The sequence below is a fragment of the Artemia franciscana genome, chromosome 8 (assembly GCF_032884065.1).
Source record: "Artemia franciscana chromosome 8, ASM3288406v1, whole genome shotgun sequence".
Classification (NCBI taxonomy): Eukaryota; Metazoa; Arthropoda; class Branchiopoda; order Anostraca; family Artemiidae; genus Artemia; species Artemia franciscana.
The window spans coordinates 32454408-32478493 of record NC_088870.1 but is presented as its reverse complement, the minus strand read 5'-3'; the positions used below and the strand labels follow the sequence as shown (position 1 = coordinate 32478493).

General features: G+C 35.2%; 1 protein-coding gene across 1 annotated transcript in view; it reads right to left on the bottom strand.

The window, feature by feature from the left end:
* Nucleotides 1-8206, bottom strand: part of LOC136030308 (uncharacterized) — a 73878-nt gene extending 65672 nt beyond the window's left edge. Inside the window, exons 1-2 of the mRNA XM_065709201.1 lie at nucleotides 8067-8206; nucleotides 1867-2040 (exon numbers count right to left, since the gene is read on the bottom strand). Of these exons, the coding sequence (XP_065565273.1) occupies nucleotides 1867-2040 (174 nt within the window). The 5' untranslated portion in view covers nucleotides 8067-8206. The remainder of the gene's footprint in view (nucleotides 1-1866; nucleotides 2041-8066) is intronic.
* Nucleotides 8207-24086: the final 15880 nt, after the last annotated feature.

The following is a 24086-nucleotide window of genomic DNA, read 5'->3' as shown; positions in this document are numbered from 1 at the left end:
TACATTAATTTTGAAAATCTCCCATTTTTGGTATTTTCAAAGAAAAAATCGATAAAAGAGACCCCCCCCCCAAAAAAATCGAAAAAATTGAGACAATTTTTTGTATCTTCATTTAAAGAATCGAAATAATCTCACACTACCCTGTATTTTCCTGAATCTTGACCCCCTACTTTAAATTATTAAGGCTACTCCTTTTCGTCGTTTTTTCACAGTAGCTCTAAGCCATATGATTAGTTGCTTTGGTAAAAGACAGGAGAGTGAAGCCCATGTCATCAAAACCCGCTTATTTATTTTCTCGTGTTTACTTTGATCGTAATTTAACACCCGTTTTGGTTTGCAAAGACGAGAGGCTTTGTATGAGAGTCTAAAGGCAGTCTTTAACATTTCATAAATTTATAAATATTAGGACCACAGCTTTTAAGAAAAAGATAAGAGATACCACATCTCTTATTCACCGGCCATTCAAAATGAGGTTTCTTTTTGGTCATTATTTTCTGTTCTGCTCTCAACCGACAGATTTGCATTTCTCCTCTATTTTTCACTAGTAGGCTACCTCATTGCCATACCATTTTCTCGTATTGTCATGGTGTGGTTTTAGAAATTATTTACGACCATCAATATAAACAAATTCAAAGCCTCGTAACATACAGAGGAAACATTTCTTTGAAACCTCTTTCTCTCCCACAGCAAATTATTGAACATCCCCCTCCCCCAAACATTTAACTTTTTAACATTTTATTTTTTATTATTTTTCATAATAATAAATTATTGCAAAATAAATTGTGTTTCATAGTATTCTTTCACTTGTGATCTTTCTGAGTTGATCTCGGTCGGTTTATTTGATCTGTTAAAGTGCAATGATGTCTTGATTTATCTGCACTCGATAAAAAAAACTTACTAAGGTTGAGTTCCAGAAGACAGTAAATCTTGATGATGATTAATTAATTATTTATCATTTGCATTCCAAAACGGCAAACAATTTGATGACTTCTTCGCAAATCATTGTCCTATGATTTCTCGTATTGTCATGGTGTGGTTTTAGAAATTATTTACGACCATCAATATAGACAAATTCAAAAAATTGCAACATCCAGAATACTTACTTTACTTTTCCGTCAAAGGAACATTTCTTTCAAATTTCTTTCTCTCCCACAACAAATTATTGAACATCCCTCCCCCCCAACATTTAAAAAATATGCATGGGCATCCATGGGGGTAACACTTCGTGCTAAAGTTATTCAAAAGATTATTAAAATGTACTGCATTAACTTCCCTGTCATTCATAAATACAGAGAGAGGGATAAATTTCTTCCTTCCAAAAAATGAAAGAGATAATTAACCCCTCAATCACTATATTATGACAAAACTCAAAAATCAAGAACGAACGGGTATTTTTGCATGGTAACAGATTTTTGGCAGTCCATCCGCAAAATGTCCTAAACCCCTTACAGTTTATATAGGCCACAAGGAAGTATATATGCGCTAGAAATGACAGTTTGTGGTGCTGGATAAAAATTCTCCAAAAGTGCAATATCGAACTTAATAGCATGACCGAGGCCACAACTAGGCGGAAGGGGGGGCTAGGGGGTTTAAATCCCTTCCAGAATTGTCCAACTCGTAACCTGTAATAATATTAATATAAACGCAATATTTTATGCGTTCTACAAGTAGTTTTGTAATCCCTCCCTCTTTCCAAATAAAAATGCTGGATATGGCCTTAAAAACGATAAAAATTGTACTACAATGGGCTTTCTCTGGGCATTTTAAATGACAAAAATGGGCGTTGGCAAAATAAATTTATTTGAAGTTTATACAAAAGGTATGCCAAAATTAAAACAACATGCACAAACCAAAGCTACAACTTACCATTATCACTGCACACATGTCATCTTTATTTTTCCACGATATCCAAGCATCCGAAGTTTCATCACAAAACAGGCCTGGAGGAACTGGAGGAGGAGGAATTGCAAACAGAGGTGGAGGACCAAGACCTTCTTCCCAAGGTTCAAGGTCCCTGTCGGACGGCCAGGGTTCAATCATCTGAAAAAAGTAGCATTATAAGCATGCCTACACACAGAGGGATATGATGGAGGTCCCCTTAGGCAAACCACACTCTAAAATGTACTTTTGCACTTCTTAAAACGACTGAGGAAAAATTTCATAAGTGGGAGGATCTCTTGTCACCTACTTCAATTACCTAAAAATTTATCTGAAAACCTTTACATCTATTATTTTCGTTTTTATACAGATTTCATTACTCTTTAGGCAGTTTTCCTGTATTTTAAATGGTTATTCTAGCTTCTTTTTTTTCTCGCTCTCTCTCTATCCATTGATAAAGGTTTTCTGGTAAAGATATGAAACAAAATATTCGAGCTTCATTATTTCATCTTGTTTACAGTCTTAATTGAAAATTCTATATGTTGTAATAACAAAAATGGTTTAAAAACAAATGGAGTCTCTTTACTTACAACCAAAATGACGATGTACTGAAAGGATACAAATTAATTCCCAGGCAACCAATTTCTAAGAATTTCCTCAATAAAGATTCTATTTGAACCATTTCGGCTATGAAATTCGTACTAGAGGTCAAAAAGTAAATATGTCACAGTAATATGACAAAACCAATCACATTATCAAAATACCCAAATTTGTGAGGGTGAATCCCAAATGTTACACGTGCCTCCAAATATTGGGAAGTATCTTTTTCGGGGGTGTTTTAATTGAGAATGCCTATTTTTGTTATTTTAACGATAAAATTGAATAAACTTCCCACCCTAAATTTGGAAAGGTAAATTGTGCTCTCCCTCCCCCCAAAAAATTTTTTGTATATTGACACCACTCTTGTTTCAGCCTAGAATAAAACCTTACTTGCATTAATTTGTGATTTAGGACTACAAACTATGCCTAATTAAAAAGTAGATCTATTCATAAGCTAAACAATAAGCACAGAGGTAAATAAAGCGGATATAGAAGTCTTGTTAACATTTGCATGTGAAATACTATCCGGAAAGCAAGTCTTCAAAATAAACAAAGGACCATGGCAATGCATCTTAGTCAAATAATGCGGAAACCAAATCGAAAATTTACCAAGTTTATTTGATTGGTTTCAGGCGGAAGCAATATTTTTTCCCATATTTTGAGTTTACAAATAATAGTGTAACGACCACATCAAGCGAGAATATTCACAAGTGAAGCATTAGTCCATGAATGTTATTGGCAGGATTATGGTGATTTAACATATTTAGGAAGTCTAATGGGGTTTAATTGTAGTAGCCTTTCAGTATACCTTAATAAATTAAAGATTTAGGGAATGTGTGAACGCCATTTTTTGTCGTCGGTTACTATAAAGTTAAAACATAGATAATTATTTAAAAATTAACTATTTTTTTAAATATTAAAAAGTCTTCAGGGACTTGGTAGGAGCAGGGACGTACCCAAGGGGTTTCAAATCCGGGCCTTCCCAAAATCCTAAATTCTCCAGAATTTCCAGGCACTTTTTTCTATCACTAGCCTACGCTCACCCGGTATCATTACCGGTTCTTATCTGTTAGCCTGTACACACTCGAGGATTTAGATCTACAGTTACGGAGTTGAAACAACTGAGACGCTTGGGAGATAGATAGGATATATGTAATTTGGACTGTATATTTGTATATTAGGGGGGGGGGTTTAAATATAGCAAGGCTGCATGCAAAATGTAACCTAACCTTCCCAAAATACCAACTAAATATTTATTAAAATATAGCTACAATGTAGTTTTCCACTGAACTGAAGCTGATTGTCTCCGTATACAAACAACAATAAACCGGTTATTGTCTGATTTTATAGATCCAAATTCTTGAGTGTGTACTGGCTAACAGATAATTACCTTATTACCCTACCCAAGCTTCAATTCTGGGTACGTGTCTAAGAAGCAGATCTATTTACTGTCAGCGCACTCTATCAATTAGTCTTGGGTGATATTTGGTACCAATTTATCGGTATTGAGACTCAGTCAAGTCTGCTTAGGATCAATTCCCACTTTGCTGTTGTACTTTTGTCGGTGAATATGAGATTTGGACAGATCATTCTAATTCATTAGAAACCGTCAAAAATCAAAGGACGTCTATTCAAGAACGTTTGCCTATTTAAAAGCAAGATTTAATGCATTTAAAGGTCTATAGCATCTCCCTGTCAACGTTAAAAAAACTGCGAAAAAAAGATTTCCACCTAGTGTCAAGGACATAGGCAGGAGGAGGAGAAGTCTCACCCCTTGCCCCAAAAAATCTTAGATTTTCCTGAATTTCTTATTCAGAACATCGAACGTCTTTCGTCCCCACTTCCCAAAAAAATTGCTTTGTATCTGCCCGTCGGATAATTGTCGATACGGTTGTCTCAAAATAAACATTTTAAAATATCAAAGCCCGTTTTGGATAAGAAAATAGTTTATCGGAGAGAATGGAACCCCTCATAAGCCTTGGCGAAAATATTTATTGGCGAACATAACGAAAATACAGGTGTTGTCCAAAAATATGCCCCGGAATCAAAAGGAATTATAGATTAATTTCGAAACCTTCGTGGAGACCAGAGGCATATGTTTATTTTATGATTTTCGTTTATATCTTACCTAATTTTACTTTTTGTTTTATTAACCAGTCACTTCATGAAATAATATTATTTTTGAAAACCTCTGAAAATCATAAATAAAGCATACAAAGCATTTATGTGTTGCCGAAAGGGCATTTCAAAGTCAAAACGAATTCTAGTCATAAACAAATCCAGGAAAGTGGTGTCCCTTGTTTTTTAGCAGGATCAAATTAGTTCAGATGAGGACAAACTTCAAAAAAGGAAGGAAGAACCCTGCAAAAATTTGAAAAATGTAGAGTGTTCTGAAAACGCACTTCCGAAATTCTAAATCCTCCCAGGAAAATACCCAGGATATAAGTCATACAGGGACAAAACAATCACGTACTGTTCGTCGTAAGTATAGGTTCGTTTCTCCAATCCGTAGCATAAATGATTTTGTCCAGATGTATGTCCAGCGCGCACTGAGTTTCCCCTGATATGAACTTTCACAAAACAAACTCAGGGACACAGAATAAGCTTATAGCGTGTCTAGACTGCCCAAATATTTTCCATTTTCGTTAGGACCGAATAAAATAATAGCCTATACGCCAATCACGATTTCCCCAAAGATTTCAACAATTCGCGGACTAATTCGACATACTTCATCATCATCAGCAGCGACTGCAAAGCACAATTTAACAATTCATGGTAGGCTAAGTATAGAAAAGAAAATTCAGTCTCTTTTAAAGAAAGATAATTTTCTGTTCTAATTACCAAGGACAGCGACCATAAAATCTAATCAGATATATCTTTGAAAAAAAAAATAATAAGGAGAAATCGGAATTTAGCTTTAGTAGAATAGATCTCCAAGCAATTGTGTAGTTTGGTTGTGGCGGGTGCCAAATTTGAAACAGAAATGAGAGTGAAAAATTAGCAAAAAAAGGCAAAACACGAGCACTAAACAGCTAAAGCCGGTAAAACGTCTTTTGAACGCCTCGTTACCTTCGAGAATCAACAGATTTATAATATTCGATTTTTAACGAAAGAGAAGTGTCGTTAAATTTAACCAATTAGTTTCACTTAATCATTTTCACCTTCAATGTGGCAACTCTGACTAAAATATGGTAGGCCCACTTCCCTAAAAATGTCCTAACTTTGGAACAACCAAAAGAGAAATACAATGTTGCAACCCCCCCCCCAAAAAAAAGACTTCAATGTTGATGTCTTTGGTAGACCAAGACACAGTATTTGTTTTTAGCCACCTAGATTAGTCACAACATGTGTAGCCTGTCATGAAAGCGAAGAAAAGGGGGATAACCTGTGAAGCGATCCAGAGCGATATTCAATTGACCTTTCCAAACTCTAACATACAATTGAAATTTGCGGGGGCCTAGAAGAAAAATAGTTAAGATAGACGAAAAGAAGTTCAGGGAATGAACCCCGAGTACAAATATGCCACTAGAAAATTTTAGAACCTAACTCCACCCCTTCCTCCTTCAAAAGGTTCTGACCTTCGATAAATTTGAGCAAACTGTATTGTAAAGTGAAACTTTCAGAAATAGATACGACACTACAAATATGAAACTATTTTAAGTCTCAAATCATTGCTAAATTTTTACTTATAAAGTTTGAGACCTAGTAAAAACGTTACTAAGGTAAGGAAGTCTTGAATGGCATAAAATCCCACTCAGATTTCTGAAACTAAGTTTTCAAAACTCAACGTAAAAGAAACTCGTAACAAAATTCAGAATATTTCTCTTTTTTGACAGGGTTAAATATAATTCCTCTGCAATTTTCTATGCTCCACAAATAGAAAAGAATAATATATGAGCTTGAAAAAACCTCTCTAGCCTATACCAAAGGCTGCAAACTCATTCCTGACAGTGTCATTCAAACAACTCAACTACTATTAAACCAACCAGCTAGAATTTTACTTTGATACTCTTACCATACTTTTAGGATACTACTATGAATTAGTATTTTATAATAAGTAATCATGCGAATAGAAGTAGTATTTAAGTTAAGTAGTAAGTACATAAGTAATACTAGTAGTAGTAATAAAGCTTCAAAAGAGGTTAATATTTTGATATAGCACAGAAATCAGATAGCAAAAAAACATACTAAATTCCCATACCCCAGTCATTAAAAACATCACAGTCACTACCGTTAAAACTATGAACCATCACCCCCCCCCCCCTCCTGCCTGGATATAGCCCTAGACAAAACACAAGAATTTGTCCTTTTTTTTAATTGGCAGTATTGAGCATTACGACCTATTAATATTGAAAATTAAGTGCAAAAACAATACAAACATCAACGTCGGGAATATTTGTGTGAAGGGCCGTATCCAGGATTTTTTTTCGCGGGGAGGGGGGGTTACAAAAAAAAACTTTAAAAAACCCATCAAAACCGCGTTTATATTCTTTTATGCAATTTTTTGATGAGTCGGACTAACATTTCAGGGGGAGGGTGTTCAATTCCCCTGGCCCCCCTGGATACGGCCTTGTTTGTGTGTAGTATGATGACATAGCAAATTAGGCCTTGGAGAAGAGTGAGATGGAAAACAATGCGGCAATAGAGATTATCAACTTTATAAAGACCATGGAATTGGGAATCAAACAGTATATATTTTTCTATTATTATATTTTTGTGCTCCAAAAGAATATTATCCAAAATTCTCCGTGTACAAAGACAGACGAAATATCTATTCATAAACGATGAAAAAGGTTAGGCTAAATGTAGGTTACTGGTTGTGCCAAAGACAAAATAGGCTTAGCCCCCATCCCCAATTTCTTTTTTTAAGAAGTGAATACTTTAAAATACCTTTAGGCTATTCAATATGGTCGCTACATTCAAAAACAAAGGTCTATGTCACATAATCCCTATTCCTGTTTGTTAGACGAAATATCTATTCCACTTTTTTAAATCTGATGTAAATATTTAAATATATATATGTATCATAATCTATTTTTGTTAGACGAAATATCTATTCATAAACGATGAAAAAGGTCAGGCTAAATGTAGGTTACTGGTTGTGCCAAAGACAAAATAGGCTTAGCCCCCCTCCCCAATTTTTTTTTAAGTAGATACTTCAAAATGCCTCTAGGCTATTCAATATGGTCGCTAAATTCAAAAACAAAGGTCTATGTCACATAATCCTAACCTGCAGCCCATTTCAGATAGTTTTATTCAGCTAGCACAACAATTTTACAAGCTCCCGTAGAGTCGATATCCTGAAAAGGGAGGAATTCACTCTCCATGTGCTTAGATAAATTTGTGAGTTAAGCCTACACATTGGATGCCTCTTTTATGGTCTTTCCAAATATTGGCTTAATATATTTACGCACAAACAAGCCCCCCTCCCTTCTCATATATTTTCACCTTTTCATGAATTGACGGTACCGTTTAGCTTACGCTATTTTCCCCTTAACTGTGAGGCTAGCCTAGTTCTTAATCCGGAATATTGCCGATTTAACTTACATTTCATGATAACACTGTTGCTTTAAAAAGAAATAGCCTACCTTTAACTTTATGACAAAGCGTAGGACCAAGTCTGATTGTATCCAATTTAAAAAAAAAGACCTAGTAATTAAAAATTTTCACAAATCCCAATTTCTACATACATATAACATCTTTCTACACCGGTGTTAAAAACACGACTGAAATTAAAGGTTTTGCAGACGGAGTAGAAGACACCGCGCGGCGATGCGCCCAGCGGTGTCTGTCACCTTCCCATAGTCTTTTTAATTACTCAATCAATTCTATATAATTATCAGTGAATTAAAAATGACAATCCTTTTTCTGATTCTTTGCTGAGGAGTTTTTGCGCAAGTATAGGAGGAAGCGTAAAATTAAGGAAGATTGAACAACAATGGAAAAAAATAGATATACATTTTCTGGATATTGGGAAGGGGGCAGTGGCTAGTAAGCTTGAACTAGGGGTACCTACTCATATAATTTAATTTCATATTTAATTACTATTCAAACTGTGTGATTGTCGAAGCAATTACTTTTAGGATTTACCCAAACACTTTAAAATATAACAGCAGGTTTTTACGTTGGAGGGAGAGTTTGTTCCTCTATTGCACCCTTCCTTACATTTCATATTTAGGCTACATTATGTACGTCCTTATTTCCTGGAATAAAGCTCTTTGGGCTTTTCAATTCTGCTTTCAGTAAATGATTTAGTTTTTTTATGTATTACGCTTTTTATTTCATTTCAAACGATCAATTATGGGGCTAAGCTACCCCACTAGGCGTGTAAACACGGACCAGAGTGGCCTCTCGTTCTAGAACTTAAAAGATAAGCATAAACAATACGGATCAACAGTAATTTAGGTCAAAAGTGTTCAAAGTGGAGGGGGTGGCTGAGGCAACCTGTCCCAGGGAATAATTCCCTTTCCTGATATATATATATATATATATATATATATATATATATATATATATATATATATATATATATATATATATATATATATACTAATTACAAATAAATATTTTTCAGGCATTTGGAAGGATAACTGGGGCAGTAGACTAGGGACAGAGGTGTCAACCGAAAGGCCCATGTCCAGGAATTTTTGTTTGGAAGGGGGCTATTTATTATGGGGTGGGGGGTATAGAAAACCTTAAAAATATTTCTATTGATGCTTCATATCATAGAACAAATCATGGTTATTATCTTTTTTTTATAATGTGGAAGCAACATTGACTGGCAACAACACTTTTTGGTTTATGTATTGGTGACGTTAAATGTATATAATTAGTGTTTATTCTATTAGTTCGTAATACAATTATAATAGCAGTAAAAGGGTCTATTCCTGTGTTCGTAGCTAAGATTGACAGGGCGGTAGGGCTATTTAGAAAATCATTACTCTGTTCGAAACGCTCAAAAGAGAACGCAAAGCTAAGTTTTGGCAAAAAAAAGTATCCTCCCCCCTAACTTGGACATCAGTTCATGCTTAGCATACTACGCAGTTCACGCCTATTAGCCTTTGATCATATTCTCAAAATCATCAGTTTACTAAATGATAATACCTGACTTTGGTCTTATAGTTTCAAACCATTTTCACCCTACTGGCCTAGGAAGTGCAATATTCTCCACGGGTCACTACCTTAACTTGGAATAGGACAGGGGGATAGTGTCTTAACATTTGGTAGTCATATGTCCTAATTTCATCGACATCTCCCTGTGTTTTGCTTCGGCAATATGCTTCTCTCAAATTTACAGGAATGCTACGGAAATGCATTTCCAAGGTCAGAGGTTCAAACGATGGCTTATTTTCCGGAATTTCCTTTGGGTTTTTGAGAAACTCTTGTCAGTTGACGAAATTTTGTTCATATCTCAATCATCAACAATCCATGTGGCTTTTTGGGTCTGTTTCAACAATTTTCATCCTTTAAAAAGGATGGACAAGTTTTCATAATAGAAAACTAAGGCGAAAACTTGCTAATTATTATTTTTTTATGAAGAAGCTAGAAAGTATCTTTCTAAATCAAGAAGGAATTATTTTTATGAAGATACCAAAAGCAACTTTTAGTTTTTTTAATCTGAGAGGGGTAGATTACAAATTACTATAACCAATATTCTATGAGATTTGGTTCGATGTGATCAACGCAGAAAACGAAACGCATCACTGACTATCAAAATTGATTAAAATGCATGCATATTTCAAAAAAATTCTTTTAAATTTGTCTTCAAAAATATGTGCTACTTTCCTGCTTTATTTATTGTGGAAATACACAAACAACATTGCTACAGCCCCCCTCCCGAACAAAAATTCAAGACTGATTAAAAAAGAATGCATATTTCAGAAAAGAAATCCTTAATTTTTTTCATCAAAACATGTGCAACTTTCCTGCTTTATTTATTTAGAAATACACATATAGCGTTGTTACGGGACGTTTCTGCTACGAAAGAAGATAAGTTTTCATATATAGAAATTTTAAGAGATATTAACAATGAAAATGAAAGCGTAGTTCTTTTATTTTATTTACGCCGTTTTTAACTCGTTCTCCTAAGCTTACCGACTTTTCTGTCGCTTTTTTGTGCCATTGTTTGCTATTTTTTTTCACAGTTATAAGACTTGACAGCGAAGCGGTAAGAAGTCTTAGGTAAGTAATAGAAGTCTAGGCAAGAAGCCACAGCTATAGGTTTGACTCTTAAAGAAGATTAAATAAAAAAAAAACTAGTTTTATTAACTGAAAGTAAGGAGTGACAATAAAACTTAAAACGAAATTACCCCGTATATGAAAGGGGCTGTTCCCTCTTCAACGTCCCGCTTTTTACGCTAAAGTTTGACTCTTTCTCTCAACTCTACTTTTTAAAACAGTAAAAACTATAGCGTAAAGCGCAAAGCATTGAAGAGGGAACAGCCCTTTCACATACGGGGTAATTTCTGCTCGTTTTAAATTTTATTGTCGCTCCTTACTTTCAGTTAAAAAAAGTAGTTTTTTTATTGAATTTCTGAACGTTTTTTAGTTAATCCATGTTTTGATTCCGGCTCTCCGCACATGAATAATTAAAGCGAAATTTGCATATTTATTTATTTGGCTAAATGGCTTTCCCATAGTTTTGATCGAATTATTTTGAGAAAAAGGAGGGAGGAGGAGGTCCAGTTGCTTTCCAATTTTTTGGGTACTTAAAAAGGCAACTAGAACTTTTAGTTTTTTACGAACGTTTTCATTAGTAAAAGATATACGTAACATACGAATTAGCTTACGTAACAAACTTCTATATTCGTATGTTTTTACTACGTATAAAAGAGGGTTCACCCACTCGTCAATACCTCGCTCTTTACGCTAAAGCTTAAATTTTGTCCCCTGAATCACAAAGGCCGTAGAATAAATAGTTAAAATTACTAAAAATGCTTTAGCGTAAAGATTGAGGTATTAGGAGGAGGTGAACACCTTATATGCGTAATATACTCACTCGACACACAGACACACCGACAACTTATTTATTTATATATATTTATATATATACTTATTATATATATAATATATAATAAGTTATATACAACTTATTTATATATACTTATTTATAGTTTCTGAAGTTATTTAGTTGTTTATAGACTACTCGAATTACCCTTAATCCATGACTACCTACGATAGTGTGTTGTTACTGTATGGGGTTTGACGGGTTCGACCAATATGTTATATGCGTTCGTATCACACAGTTGTTCTGTGCCTTTTGTAATTATTAGCTTGCTTGGGTGTCACTTCAGTCATTATTCACTGGACCAGAACAGTATCACTTAACTTGCTAATGGAGATTCTGTATATACCTACGACAGTTCTGTCCTAAGATGGAAAGGTGATAGAATATCTATCAACAAGGGAAATGACATCACTTTTATACCATTCTGAAAAAAAACTTTTATGCCAGCTTAGCCTCTCTAGAGGTACTCTCTACTTAGCCTCTCTGAAGCCTTCGAAAATCATATATCCTGACACTTAGATTATTCTTTATACAATTCTGAAACAGACTCATGCCAGCTTAGCCTCTCTACGGGCAAATAGTCTGAGAGAGAGGCAAAGCTGCCACACATCTTTTTCAGAATTATATAAAGAATAATCTACGTGCCACGGTATATGATTTTTGAAAGCTTCAGAAAACTTCAGAAAACCTTTTCGTTGCACTATTTTGAAGTATCTTCGTCATTTTTAGCAAGGAAGCTCAAAGTTGCAAATCTACTAGTAGGAGAAATGTGTAAAATTTCATAACTATTATGACTTTCATGATATTTTTTGCTAGACAAACTTTGGTTTACACTACTCATTTTTAAAATCATTCCTTGTGTATTCCCACAAAAAGAAAGCAAAGAGGAGTAAAAGAGGAAAAAAGCCAGCCCCCCTCCTGTTTAATGAGTGTATTCTCTATATCGCCTTCTTTACATTATACGAATATTGAATGTCCCCAAATAATTAGGAAACCTTGAGATTTTGGTATTCTTATGTCTATGTCATTATAAAAAAAGTCTAAATATATAAAATGTGTGAAATCCGTCTAGTCGCTGAGACTAGTACTAATTTATTTTTTAATGGGCAAATTCTTGTGAGCGTTATTTGTTTACTTACCTTATTTCTTCCTGTGCCTAAAGAGGCACCCAAGGCGTCTACGAAGAGGCACCCAAGGCGTCTCCAGTCAACTTTGTAACTGGCGGTGGCGATAATGTCATCCCACTCTGGTCGTAGGGAGGCATGATGTTGACGAAGGTCACTGTTGAAGGTACGACGAAGTGTGTTTTTGTCTCTTCCTCTATGGCGTGTACCTTCGGGTAGCCAAAAAAATGCTTGCTTGGGGATTCTGGTGTCGTCCATTTGTTTTACTAATATCCTAAAAATGTTACCACAAAAGAAGCAAAAGGTCAAAGGGGATCGAAACAAGTTTCAACTCTCTGTCTACAGGCATGACCATTTTGTTCACTGAAATACTATTCATGTAACCTCTAAAATTTGAGACACAGTTTTTAGATGTTTTATATCAGTAAAAAGAATTTCAGACTTTTTTAATAAGAGGAAAGTTCAAAAAATGAATGAAGTAGAAAAATGAACATACTTTTATAATCTACTTATGTTTCTCTCTATATATAGATAGATAATTGTAAAAAATAATAGCGCAGACGCTTATATAAAAAAGCACCAGTACAAAATTGAAAACCGATTTGCTTTTCCTTATGTAAATATTTATTAAAATATTTGTTATTGTGGGTTCCCATGAAGGATTTGATATATAATATTTATAATTTAGTTTTAAAGAATATTTGACACAAAAGGATTTTTAAAGAAAATAAAAATGCCATTTTACAACCAAAGATGAACATAAATTAAGTCATATGATGCTTTAAAGTTAAAAACGAACTGAAAGTACTACCAATGAAAAAACGAAACCCAAAATGAATGGCAGTTCAAATGGGTAGCCAAGTCAAACTTGAACTGAATATAAATTACCACAAACAGGAGTAGGGCTGAAGACCCCAAAACCATTTTAAGGCCCGGAGCGTTACTCAAGCTTTATTGTTCATTATTATAAGGAGCCAGCGTTGCCACCTGTAGCACAAAAGTGATTTTTTAGCTCTATTTCGCCATGTGTAGTACTTTAGGACGTACTATGCTGAATGTACAAAAAGTAGAACTTTTGTACTACAATATGTAACATTTTCGTGCTACAATTTGTCGTTTTGTCTTGATGAAATAATGAAAATTTCGAAAAAAAAGCAGAGGAATTAACAAAAAGCAAGTTTGATTTAACCAAGACCGCCTTTCTGCCGTTTTCGTTCTGAAAGATCGAAGCTAAGTTTGAAATAACGAGACATTAAAAGGATAAAAAAATGACCTAAAACTAATCCAAGTGCATTTAAACGGACCATACGTGTAGCTGCGACACGTGCAAAAATTTTCCTGGCCTTAGCACCGACAATCGTTGCGTAGTACGCAAAATTTGGCAGTTTTGGCACTTTAGGAACTGACTGTGGTGGCAACCTTATAGGCTACCCCTAGAGTATCACCTCTGATGCTCCTGGATAGAAATTTGGAAGTTTTGTTGACTGATGTTTATAATACCAAAATTGACATAAATTCAAGCGTGCATATGTACGTGGAGGTATGGGGGGGGATCAAGGCTGGATCTAAATAAATCTTGATATAATTGCGATTTCTCCATAATGTACAATTTTTCAGACGATTCGCCTTCGTTTTTCAAATTTAAGAAACATTTTAATGTGTTAGAACTTTTTTTTGAAATTTTGGAAATACAAAATAAATCCCTGTTTATATTAAAGAAGTTTTTAAGGGAGGAGCCAAAGTACATTTTTACCACTTAGCGTCTGTATTTTGCAGATCTGAATATATTCTTTTTTCCATTTTCTATTCAGCTATCTGAACGAACGGCACAGAAACGAAACAGAAACAAAAAGTTACCTCAGTTACATGGGTCTTTTGATATAGATAAAGGTATGCTAAAAAAATAAAAATAATTATGCATTCCGACAATAAATGGTGGTTTTGAGTCAATGTAGATAAATTCAGATAAGTTTTAGATAAATTAGATTAAAGATAGATTTTTTTCTAAATTTATCTACAGTGTTTTGAACCTTCAATAGCGGTCTAGATCTAAATGTGAGAAAAATTAACTAAATTAGCGACCGAGGTAGATAATCGCGAAAAGGGTGAGGGGGTAAGACAAACACTTAATATTTTTTCCATTGTATGGGGAAACCTTTTTTTGGTCATCTACCACTCAACGGTGACTAATTCCTTATAATGACGGACAGGGCCATATCTAAGATTTTTTCTTTTTTCCCGGGTGCTTTCCACGAGTATTTTTTTCAGGGAGGGGGCTTACACAAAAAAACACTAAATAACACGTAAAAATTTGTTTATATCCATTTTTGTTACGTTTTTATGAATATGAAAACACATTTCGGGGAGGGGGGATCATCCCCCCCTGGATACGGCCTTGATGACAGACACGTCAATATAAAATACATTCTTTTGATCAAAAACTTATGTATGTTTTTTTAGACAAAAATTTTCATGGTTATTTGTATTTTATGGTGGGGAGGGGGTCAAACCAGGTATTCTAACTCCACGAATAAGGCTCTGTCACTACTTTTTTCCTTTTCAATTCGTCAAAATACGGATTTTTCGTGGAAAGGCTAAAGAGTCAAGCCTAAGAGACACGGCGTCAGTAAAGAATAGATCTACATCATAATTAACAATAGGGAAGTTTAACCGATTCAAAAATTGCTACTAAATGAAAATCCCATTGCTACAATATCGGCATGCACTTTGAAAAGGGAACTCGTTACCTCACATGATATAATTAGGGTATTACCCCTGCATAAACCCTAATACACTTTGTGAAGTAATCTTTCATCCCAGCATGTGGCAGATAGTTATTAAACTTATATGAAGATATATAATCGAATAGCCTCTGGTGACAGTTTTAATTTTGGGTATACTACCCCTTAGCCCTTAATACATTTGAGCCGCAATGGAGTTTCTAATTGTTAGGGCTGGCCAAGCAAGGCTGTCAGTTTTGTTTACGACTGATATCCGTTACTGGCAGCCCGTGTCAGATCACTGAGGAAGAAAGAGGATGACTTAATTAAAGCTAACTAATTATCTTGTTGGTTAGGTAAGACCAGGATAACACCTGTCGCACAGAAGCTATGTCACGCCCACTGTTGATCATATCACAATTTTTAATTATATTAACGGCATTTCGAGTAAAAATGAAATTCACTGGGTATTTTACCTGAAACTTGGATAGCTTGAATCACGGGTGGAAAATGAACTTGCCACCTCCGCTTTTGTGTGAAAAATATTTTTCGGGCTTGGTTTGACAATATTTAGTGCCGCTCTATCATGAAGTACTGTGAAGTATAGTGATACTAGTGAAGGTACACAAAGGAGGGTGATAATCAAACATCAGTAGCCAAGGCTCAGCACTGCAAATGAAAACACGGACCGCTCCAGGGCTCACACCGCTTGAAATACTCAATTTTGTTATATTTTTGGACCCTTCCTATCAAAATGATCAAATAAATCTTGTTTCATCTACTGTTCCTTCCAAGTTACAACCCCCCTTCCACAAAATGCGGGTTATGAATTTTAAAAGTATTCTTTTTCCTCGAGCAATATCGGCCCGATGGACAGCTTTAGCCCCAAAATGCACCCAAATTAGAAAAACAATGTTTTTTTTAAAGAAAATTTAAAGAGCGAATCTAGAGCTAGAAACGAAAATGGATTAGTTAGGGGAGTGAAAAAAAAAATTAAAAGAGCAATAAAAACTATGAATAAAAAGAAGCCGAAAAGCATGCCAGGCTTACCCAAAATGAAGCTAAACCTTGAAATGAAGAGACATTCATTAAAACGGATAGGAATTGTAGAAATGTTCCCATCCCTCCTGGGCACAAGAATGGACTTAAGACGGTAAACAAATCAGTTTTTACTGCTAACTAATTGTTCTTTACTCGGTGGTGATTTCAGGGGGAAGAGTCAGGGGTCACTTACCCTGGGTACTGAAATTTTAGGAGGTAAAATTTCAAATGAATAGTATAATGTTTATAACTATTTTGTATTTTTTGCGATTTTGTTTTTTTTTTAAATAAATTAGAGGCGCAGTCGGCCGTAAGTATGAGCAAATTGAATTCGAAATTTTCGTTTTCTCTCACATCTGTATCACCATTCCTTACTATTAAATCCTTATTATCTAAATTGCTGTCTTGTATTACTATATTAAATCCTTACTATCTTGCTATATTAAAGTCTTTTATTGACACTTTTTTTTGTTTCATTCCTATGAGCAATTCACCTAAAAAAAAGGAAATTACATCTACCCAGCTTGGTTTGGTGTACCCTATACCCTGTCGTTTAGGCCATTTAAAACTTAATCGCTTAAAATTAGAAGCTAGTGAGCCGAGAAAACTGAAAGACTTCCCTAGTAAATAAGCTCTTAATGAAACATAATGCGGAATATCCTTTGAAGACCACCAAAGTAGTCTATTTATTATATTAACGGGTATGTATGATCGCCTTATTGTCTTTTCCCGCATACTATCTGTTAACGCTATAATGAATACAAAAACAAAAATGACTGGAATTTGATGGGGATAAAAGAACAACTTGCTCTCTACAATTATTTAAAAGTACAGAGCGTAAAGAATAAATATTCCCCAAAACTTCGTTTTTAGCCAGTATAGTTCCAATTTTTCGGAAAATTAAAAACAGTCCAGTCAAGATGTTTATAAATAGCGATATTGAATAGGTAGGCAATTTGCCAAGCTTTTTTCCCTTCGGCACTTAAGTTTTATGGCGACCACATTCAAAAAGTTTAGTTAGGTTAATCATAATGAAGTATATGATGAAAAAATAATACTTTAGCAACGAAATTATGGAAACTACACATGAAAATTATGGAAAGCAGGCCGCCCAGAAAGTATTATATTAAATACCTAGCATAACTACCTTTATGCATTAAATCTTTAATCAAAATATACCTGCATTGTAGTTTATCTCACTCAGGCTAAGCTAATTATCCAGTTTTACAACAGATTAAGAACAACAGTCTTGTCGCTGTAAGGCGTAATACCTCCCTTTTTTATGTCAGAATATTTTACTGACTCCCTTTTGTTAAAAAGATTTTTTTGTGTTTTCTTTAAAAACATCGAAAAAAATTGAAAAAGCCCCCTCCCTAGATTCATAGAACATGCCTTTTTGTATCTTTTTTTTTAATCGAAAGCAAATCCTTGCTGCTACCCAAAAAAAAAAAAAATGTAAAATTTCAGTATATTTGACAGGCAAAGCTTCGTTTCACTTTTTTTTTCGAATTTCAGTTTTGCACGTAGCATCGAAAAAAAGTTTTACTTGTAGTACGTTTAAAGATAAAGACTTTATTTTTTCTGGCATTATTTAAATATTTTACTCCTTTTGTCTTTGAATAATGTTTTACAACTGAAAAGTAAATCTCTTTAAATTTCTTAGTGACAAATCATAATTTATACAAACAAATCTTAGTTGAAAAATTTCATGTGGAGACTACGACTACCTCTCTTTCAAATGACAAATAACCATAGTTACTTGTACGTATACAACGAGATAAGTTTTCATGAATCTAATGTATTTAATTTAAATGAAAAAACAAGTTTTTTTAACTGAAAGTAAGGAGCAGCATTAAAACTCAAAATGACCAGAAATTATTCTGTATATGAAGGGTTGCCCCCTCCTCAATACCTTGCTCTTTACGCTAAAGCTCTAGTACTTTTACAAAAGCTTCCTGTTCTAATTAAACGGCCCCTGTGTTTCCATAGACACTCTTAAAAATTACGCTACAGCCAAACTTTAGCGTAACGAGCAAGGTATTGAGGAGAGGGCAACCCTTCATATACAGAGTAATTTCTGTTCGTTTTGAGGTTCAATGTTGCTCCTTTGCTTTCAGCTAAGAAAACCTTTTTTTTTTATTTGATTTCTGTTCGTTTTCAAATAATGCAGGTAAATCTGGCTCAGCCTCCGTGAAATATACCCTACCCCCCTCTTAAGGGAAAGTTTTCCTTGAAAATTTCATCCAACGGAAAGTAAACTCCCGTCAAATTCCATCCAGGCAGTTCCATCCTCGCTGAAAATCACCCTCCCAGTAAAGTTTCTTGCGGAAGATTCAGCCTTGAAAACTTATCATAAGCATACTTTCATTTGAAAAAGACTTTAATCTCTTATCGGTTTCTCAATCATCCCTGAAATGCCCCCTTCCGTAGACATTTTTACCGAAAATCGAAACACGCGGAAAATAGCCTCCAGATCAGTACCCCCCGGAACATCTCCACACGCAAAACTGAGTTGGCAAAGACAATGTAAGACAATTAACAAGAATGGCATACAGGAATTATGTCAAATCTCCCCAGTGTAAAACTTTCACTGGAATTTTTATCCTCTCCTTGAAAATTCCCCTCCCTGAGGAAGATTTTCCCAATGGAAATCCACCCCACACACAAAACTACCCCCTCCGAAAAATATCTGCATAATTCCCAATAACACATACTATACGTAAAGAATGGGCAAATTTCATAACTTACAGGCCTCTCCCCATAGAATGTGGGGGGGGGCTTTCCCCTAAAGATATTTTCCCCCTAAAGACATAGTTATTTGATTTCTCAATTATACTGAATAAAATGGCTATCTCCAAATTTCGATCAGATAACTTGGGAAATCCATAGGCGTGGTAGGGGGCCAGTTCCCTTGCAGTCTTTTTTTACTGAAAGTGGTACTAGAACTGTTAATTTGCGCTTGAATGCACCCTCTCCCGATCTTCTAGGTCCATTATTATACGATCACCCCTGCGAAAGAAAAAAAAAAAAATAAACACGTATCCGTGATCTGTCATGTGGCAAAAAGGCAAAATTTCACATTTTTGTATATGGGAGCTTGGACCTTCTATAGTTGGGTTCTCGGATACGCTGGATCTGACGTTGTGATTTCCATCAAGATTATTCGAATTTTAGAGGATGTTTCCTCCCTATTTCAAAAATCAAGCCATTTTTCTCAGGCTCTCAACTTTTGAAGGATATCTCTAAACTTGATGAATCTTATATAGTTTAAATCAGCATAATAAGCTAGTTCTTTTGATGTACCTATAGATACCGAAATTCTATTTTTTAGTGTTTCGTTTGCTATTGAGCTGAATCGCTCCTTACTTACAGTTCCTTACCACAACCTGTTTGATTGTTATTTAGAGACCACCAAAGTAGCCAATTTATTACAATAACGGTATGTATGTTTTCCGTATTGTTTTTTGCCGCGTAAGATCTGTTAGCGCTATAGCAAGAACATGAAAGATTCGATTAAATCTCTAAAATTGACGGGTATGTAAGGGCAACTTGCTCTCTTTACTGCTTGCCACTTGCTAGCTTACAATTACTTAAAAATGTTGAAGGTAAATTAAATTTATTCTCTTGGCTTATGTTTTAGTTTTATAAATTCCGATTTTTCCAAATAGCCTGAAAACACTATTTTACTTTCTTGTAAATTGAAGGTACAGTTCTTTTTGGGTTTGTTTTCTCCTATTTTGAATTTTTCCAGTTGCATCAAAACCATATTCTTATTCTTTATTATTCTTTCTTTTTATATATTCTTTTTATTATATTCTTTTTATTATTATTATTTTATTATTATTATTATTATTTGTATTTTCTTTTAAGAATTTTTTTGCATGTTTGCAGATAAAAGCTTTTTTTGTGAGTATTCTTTTGATATTTTTATACTCTTTTTCGTCTATAGCTAATCCTTTTTGGCCATCCTAGCCGAGTGATTAGCGCTCCAGACTTGAAATCCTGAGGTAAGGGGTTCGTGTCCTGGTATCGCTGGTTATTTGGTTGGAAACAGTGGTCAATGGTGTGACTCTGTATGCTCAGCCAAAGTCGACCCAGTTCTAAATGGTTAGGTGGAGAAATCTGGGGGGAAAACATGGGAAGTGTCGGATGATTTGCCCCCAACCACGCATTGCACTCCCAGCCAAAGACATTGAATAAGGAGCTCAGCACTTGCGCAACGCACACCATTGGTTAGTATGCAAAACATTTTTTTTTCAAACCTTTAGGAAATTAAAGTATATCTTTCAATTTATACTAAAACATCCGAGTAGCCTATATACTAAAAAATCTTGGTTAAAAAACTTCATGCCGAACAATATCTACCCCTCTTCCAAACAGTTATTTCCATAAGACAAAATTATTTTTTATGAAAACATTGCAGTATTCTCTTTGAAGACCACCCAAGTAGCCAATTTATTACATTAATGGAAAGGTATGATCGCCCTATTGTCTTTCGCCGTAATGATCGGTTAATACCATATCGAATGCTAAGTAAACAGTGCTTGGTCTGAGCACTTGGTCAAGAACATCAAAATCTTTTACTTTTGTGACGATTGGAAAAGAAAAGATATGATCTTTGGGAAAAAGCATAATCAAAATTCTTATATTATACCTATTAATATGTACTGATATCAGCGCTGTACTTGAAAATGAAATATATCTTGAACAATTTTCTTTTTTACTTTCTGTTTGTTTTTATTGCAGCATCGTGTTAAAAAAAAAATAATCATAATCATAAATTTTGGGAAAATTCATCTATGTAAAATGAAAATTATTTTTCTAGATAATTGTTCTATTGCAGGGGTAAAAATTAATACTACTTTACTGTTCTAATTTTGAACTAAATTCTTCCTCTTGACTCAATTTCTCTCAGATGTATTTATGAAATAAATGCTAAATAAATCGATTAGTTTGGTCTCTCTAAATAGTTTTCAGTAAAGCTTAAGTGACCCTCTTGCCATTTGAGGTTTGAGGGGGTAGTAGTATCACATTTTATTGTGAATTGTGACAGGTTTACCTGTGATTTACTTAATTTGATGTGTAAGTAAATAATACCCGCTCTTTATCAAAAAGTTCAGCTTTTTTTTATTGAATATTCTAATTCATTCATGACATAAATATTTTGTGGTGATCTAGTGTGGGCTTTTTAAAGATAAAACAATAGTATGGTGAAAACTCATGGGATTTCATACCCCCTCCCCCAAAGTTCTTAAAACAGCAAGACTATTATTGGCCGTTGGACTAACCACTCTAAAACATTATGCACAGCAGGTGACACGCGCTAAGCATAGTCGAACTGTGCTGAGTGTGCCAAGAGTTGTGGGAACTGTGTCAAGCGTGGTTGAACTGTACGGCATACGTGGAGTTCTAAAATGCAAATAAAGTGGCGGTAAACGGGCAACATCTCGTTATTTGCACTAAACTGAAACGCAAAAGAAGATTTTGACAATTTTCCTTTCTTTTTTTGTACCTGGCAAAGAAAACTAAATATTTTTCGACCTTCAGAGAAGTTTCTTTTTTTATTTTGCAATAACATATTAAAATTATTGTGTTACACCATGACTAATTCTCATCAATATCATCTTTCTTTTAAATTCCTAGGAGTCATCGACTTTCTGATAATAGGCACACTAGGTGGCGCATGCCAAGCATGAGAAGAGTAAGCCAAGCATTGCAAGTACAGTTCTGTGTATGGCGGAGTTGTGCCAAACCTGACGAAAGAATTTCGCGGCATGCATGGCGCTCAAAGATGTAGGCTACACCAGATGGCGTAAGGGGGATTATCTTTCGTCAAATTTATCCCTTTCAGATTTATAGGTAATCACTATTCTAGATAAAACTATATATTAAAGCACCCTCTTTAGACTTCTTTTTGGCACAAACGAAAATTTTGCCTTTTGCAGGGTTGAGGGGGCATCAGCATAAGGAATTTATGCAAGGTGGGGCTCAGGGCCCGGGCCTTCCAAAAATTTTAAGCTTTCACAAATCTCTGGAAACTCTGGACAAATTTCTGTAAATTCTTTCCTCCTAACTCCCCCCCCCCAAAAAAAAAACAAAACGCAAAATCCCTTCATACGTGCCAGGGTAGAACTAAATTTATTTGTGGAAGTTTTTGGTCATTTTTGGCTTGGCTTCATCGCTCAATGTTGATCTATTTGTCTTCTGTTTCTCTTATCAATTCTTAATAATTTCTTTGATTGCAGGCATCAGAGACCCTTTGGATAGAGTCATAAGGATTAGAAATTCCGCATGATTCTGGTTCAAACGTGCAATATGCCTACCTTTGGACTAAAGAGTTGGCAGTTGCAGTAGAGGGGAATGAAGACTCTGTTGGTTCGGCAACACCATGAGAAGACTCAATGAGAACATCATCAAGCAAGTGCTTCTAGCGGCTCCTTTCCCACATTAATGCAGGCCTCTTGGTTGTCAATCCAAGATTTGGAGGACTGCTTTCAAAAAGGATATCGACACAGGTGGATTTTGGAGGTTTGGCAGAAAGTAGGAGAGTTGCTGTCTCCGGTTTGCTGAAAAGCTGGCAGAAGATGGAAACAAATGGGAGTCAAACATACGGAGTCTTATTGGTGCAGGGTGAAGAGTCAGCATCTGGTCCTGCAGCAGGTTTAATTAAGCAAGAGGGATGGGCATTACATGGTTCTCAGGATAGGAAGCCGGTGCTCCCTTAAGAAATCCCCCCCTGTGGAAAATCGCCCCATGAAATATTTTCCCATCAAATTCCCAACCCACAGAAAATACCCCCGGATAATTTCACCATACCCACAACCAAGCATCCAACCACAGAGAAAGGACAAAACAGGTGCCTCAAAATGTTGATCAAAAGTGCTAAGAGGTAATAAAAGGACCAGATATGAAAAACTGTTTTGGGACAAGGGCTGAATAGCTTTTGTTTCATAAAAAAATGACTAGAAGTCTCAATTTCCATCGAATGGGCATCCTCCAAAGTTTCTATGACCACGAGGGGGAGGCTGAGAATGAAGAAGAGGCAGCCCCCGTCCTATACGGAGTAAATTCCGCTATACGGAGAGTTGGGATATTTTGGCATTGGAATGCATCATTTAAGGAATCTACCCCCCCCCCCCTAATTTACACGACCCCCTTCGAATAAACCCTTATATCTAAACAATAGGCAACTTGCATAGCTTTCAGCCCTTGGCCAGAGACTGGAAGTGGGATCGTCAAACCCCAAGACACGGTTATTTGACCTTTGGATTACTTCGAACAAAATAGCTATCTAAAAATTTTGATTGGATGCGTTTGGGAAAAAGTAGAATGGGGGATAACCCAAGAGAAATTTTCCTCGGGGGATGGATTTCCAGGGGTTAACTTTACGCGGTGGGAGAATTTTCCAGGAGGAATTTTCCGGGAAGAATCTTCTGGAGGAAAGATAGTTCTGTCACACATATACTACATATATTACTCCACTCCAGCTCACACACTGAAGGCCCTGGCTCCAATAAAAAGCCAAACAATATTTCTTCTAGTCCCAGAGAAAAGTTATGCGCAGCTTTTCAAAATATAATAGTATATATATCAATCCAGGCTGTATATCTGTCAATCCCCTTACTAATTTCTGTTAATAAACCAATATATTCAGCATTGAGGAAAACAAAAAAAGAAAGGCAAAGTGAAATTTCTGCTTCCGCAACACAATAAAAC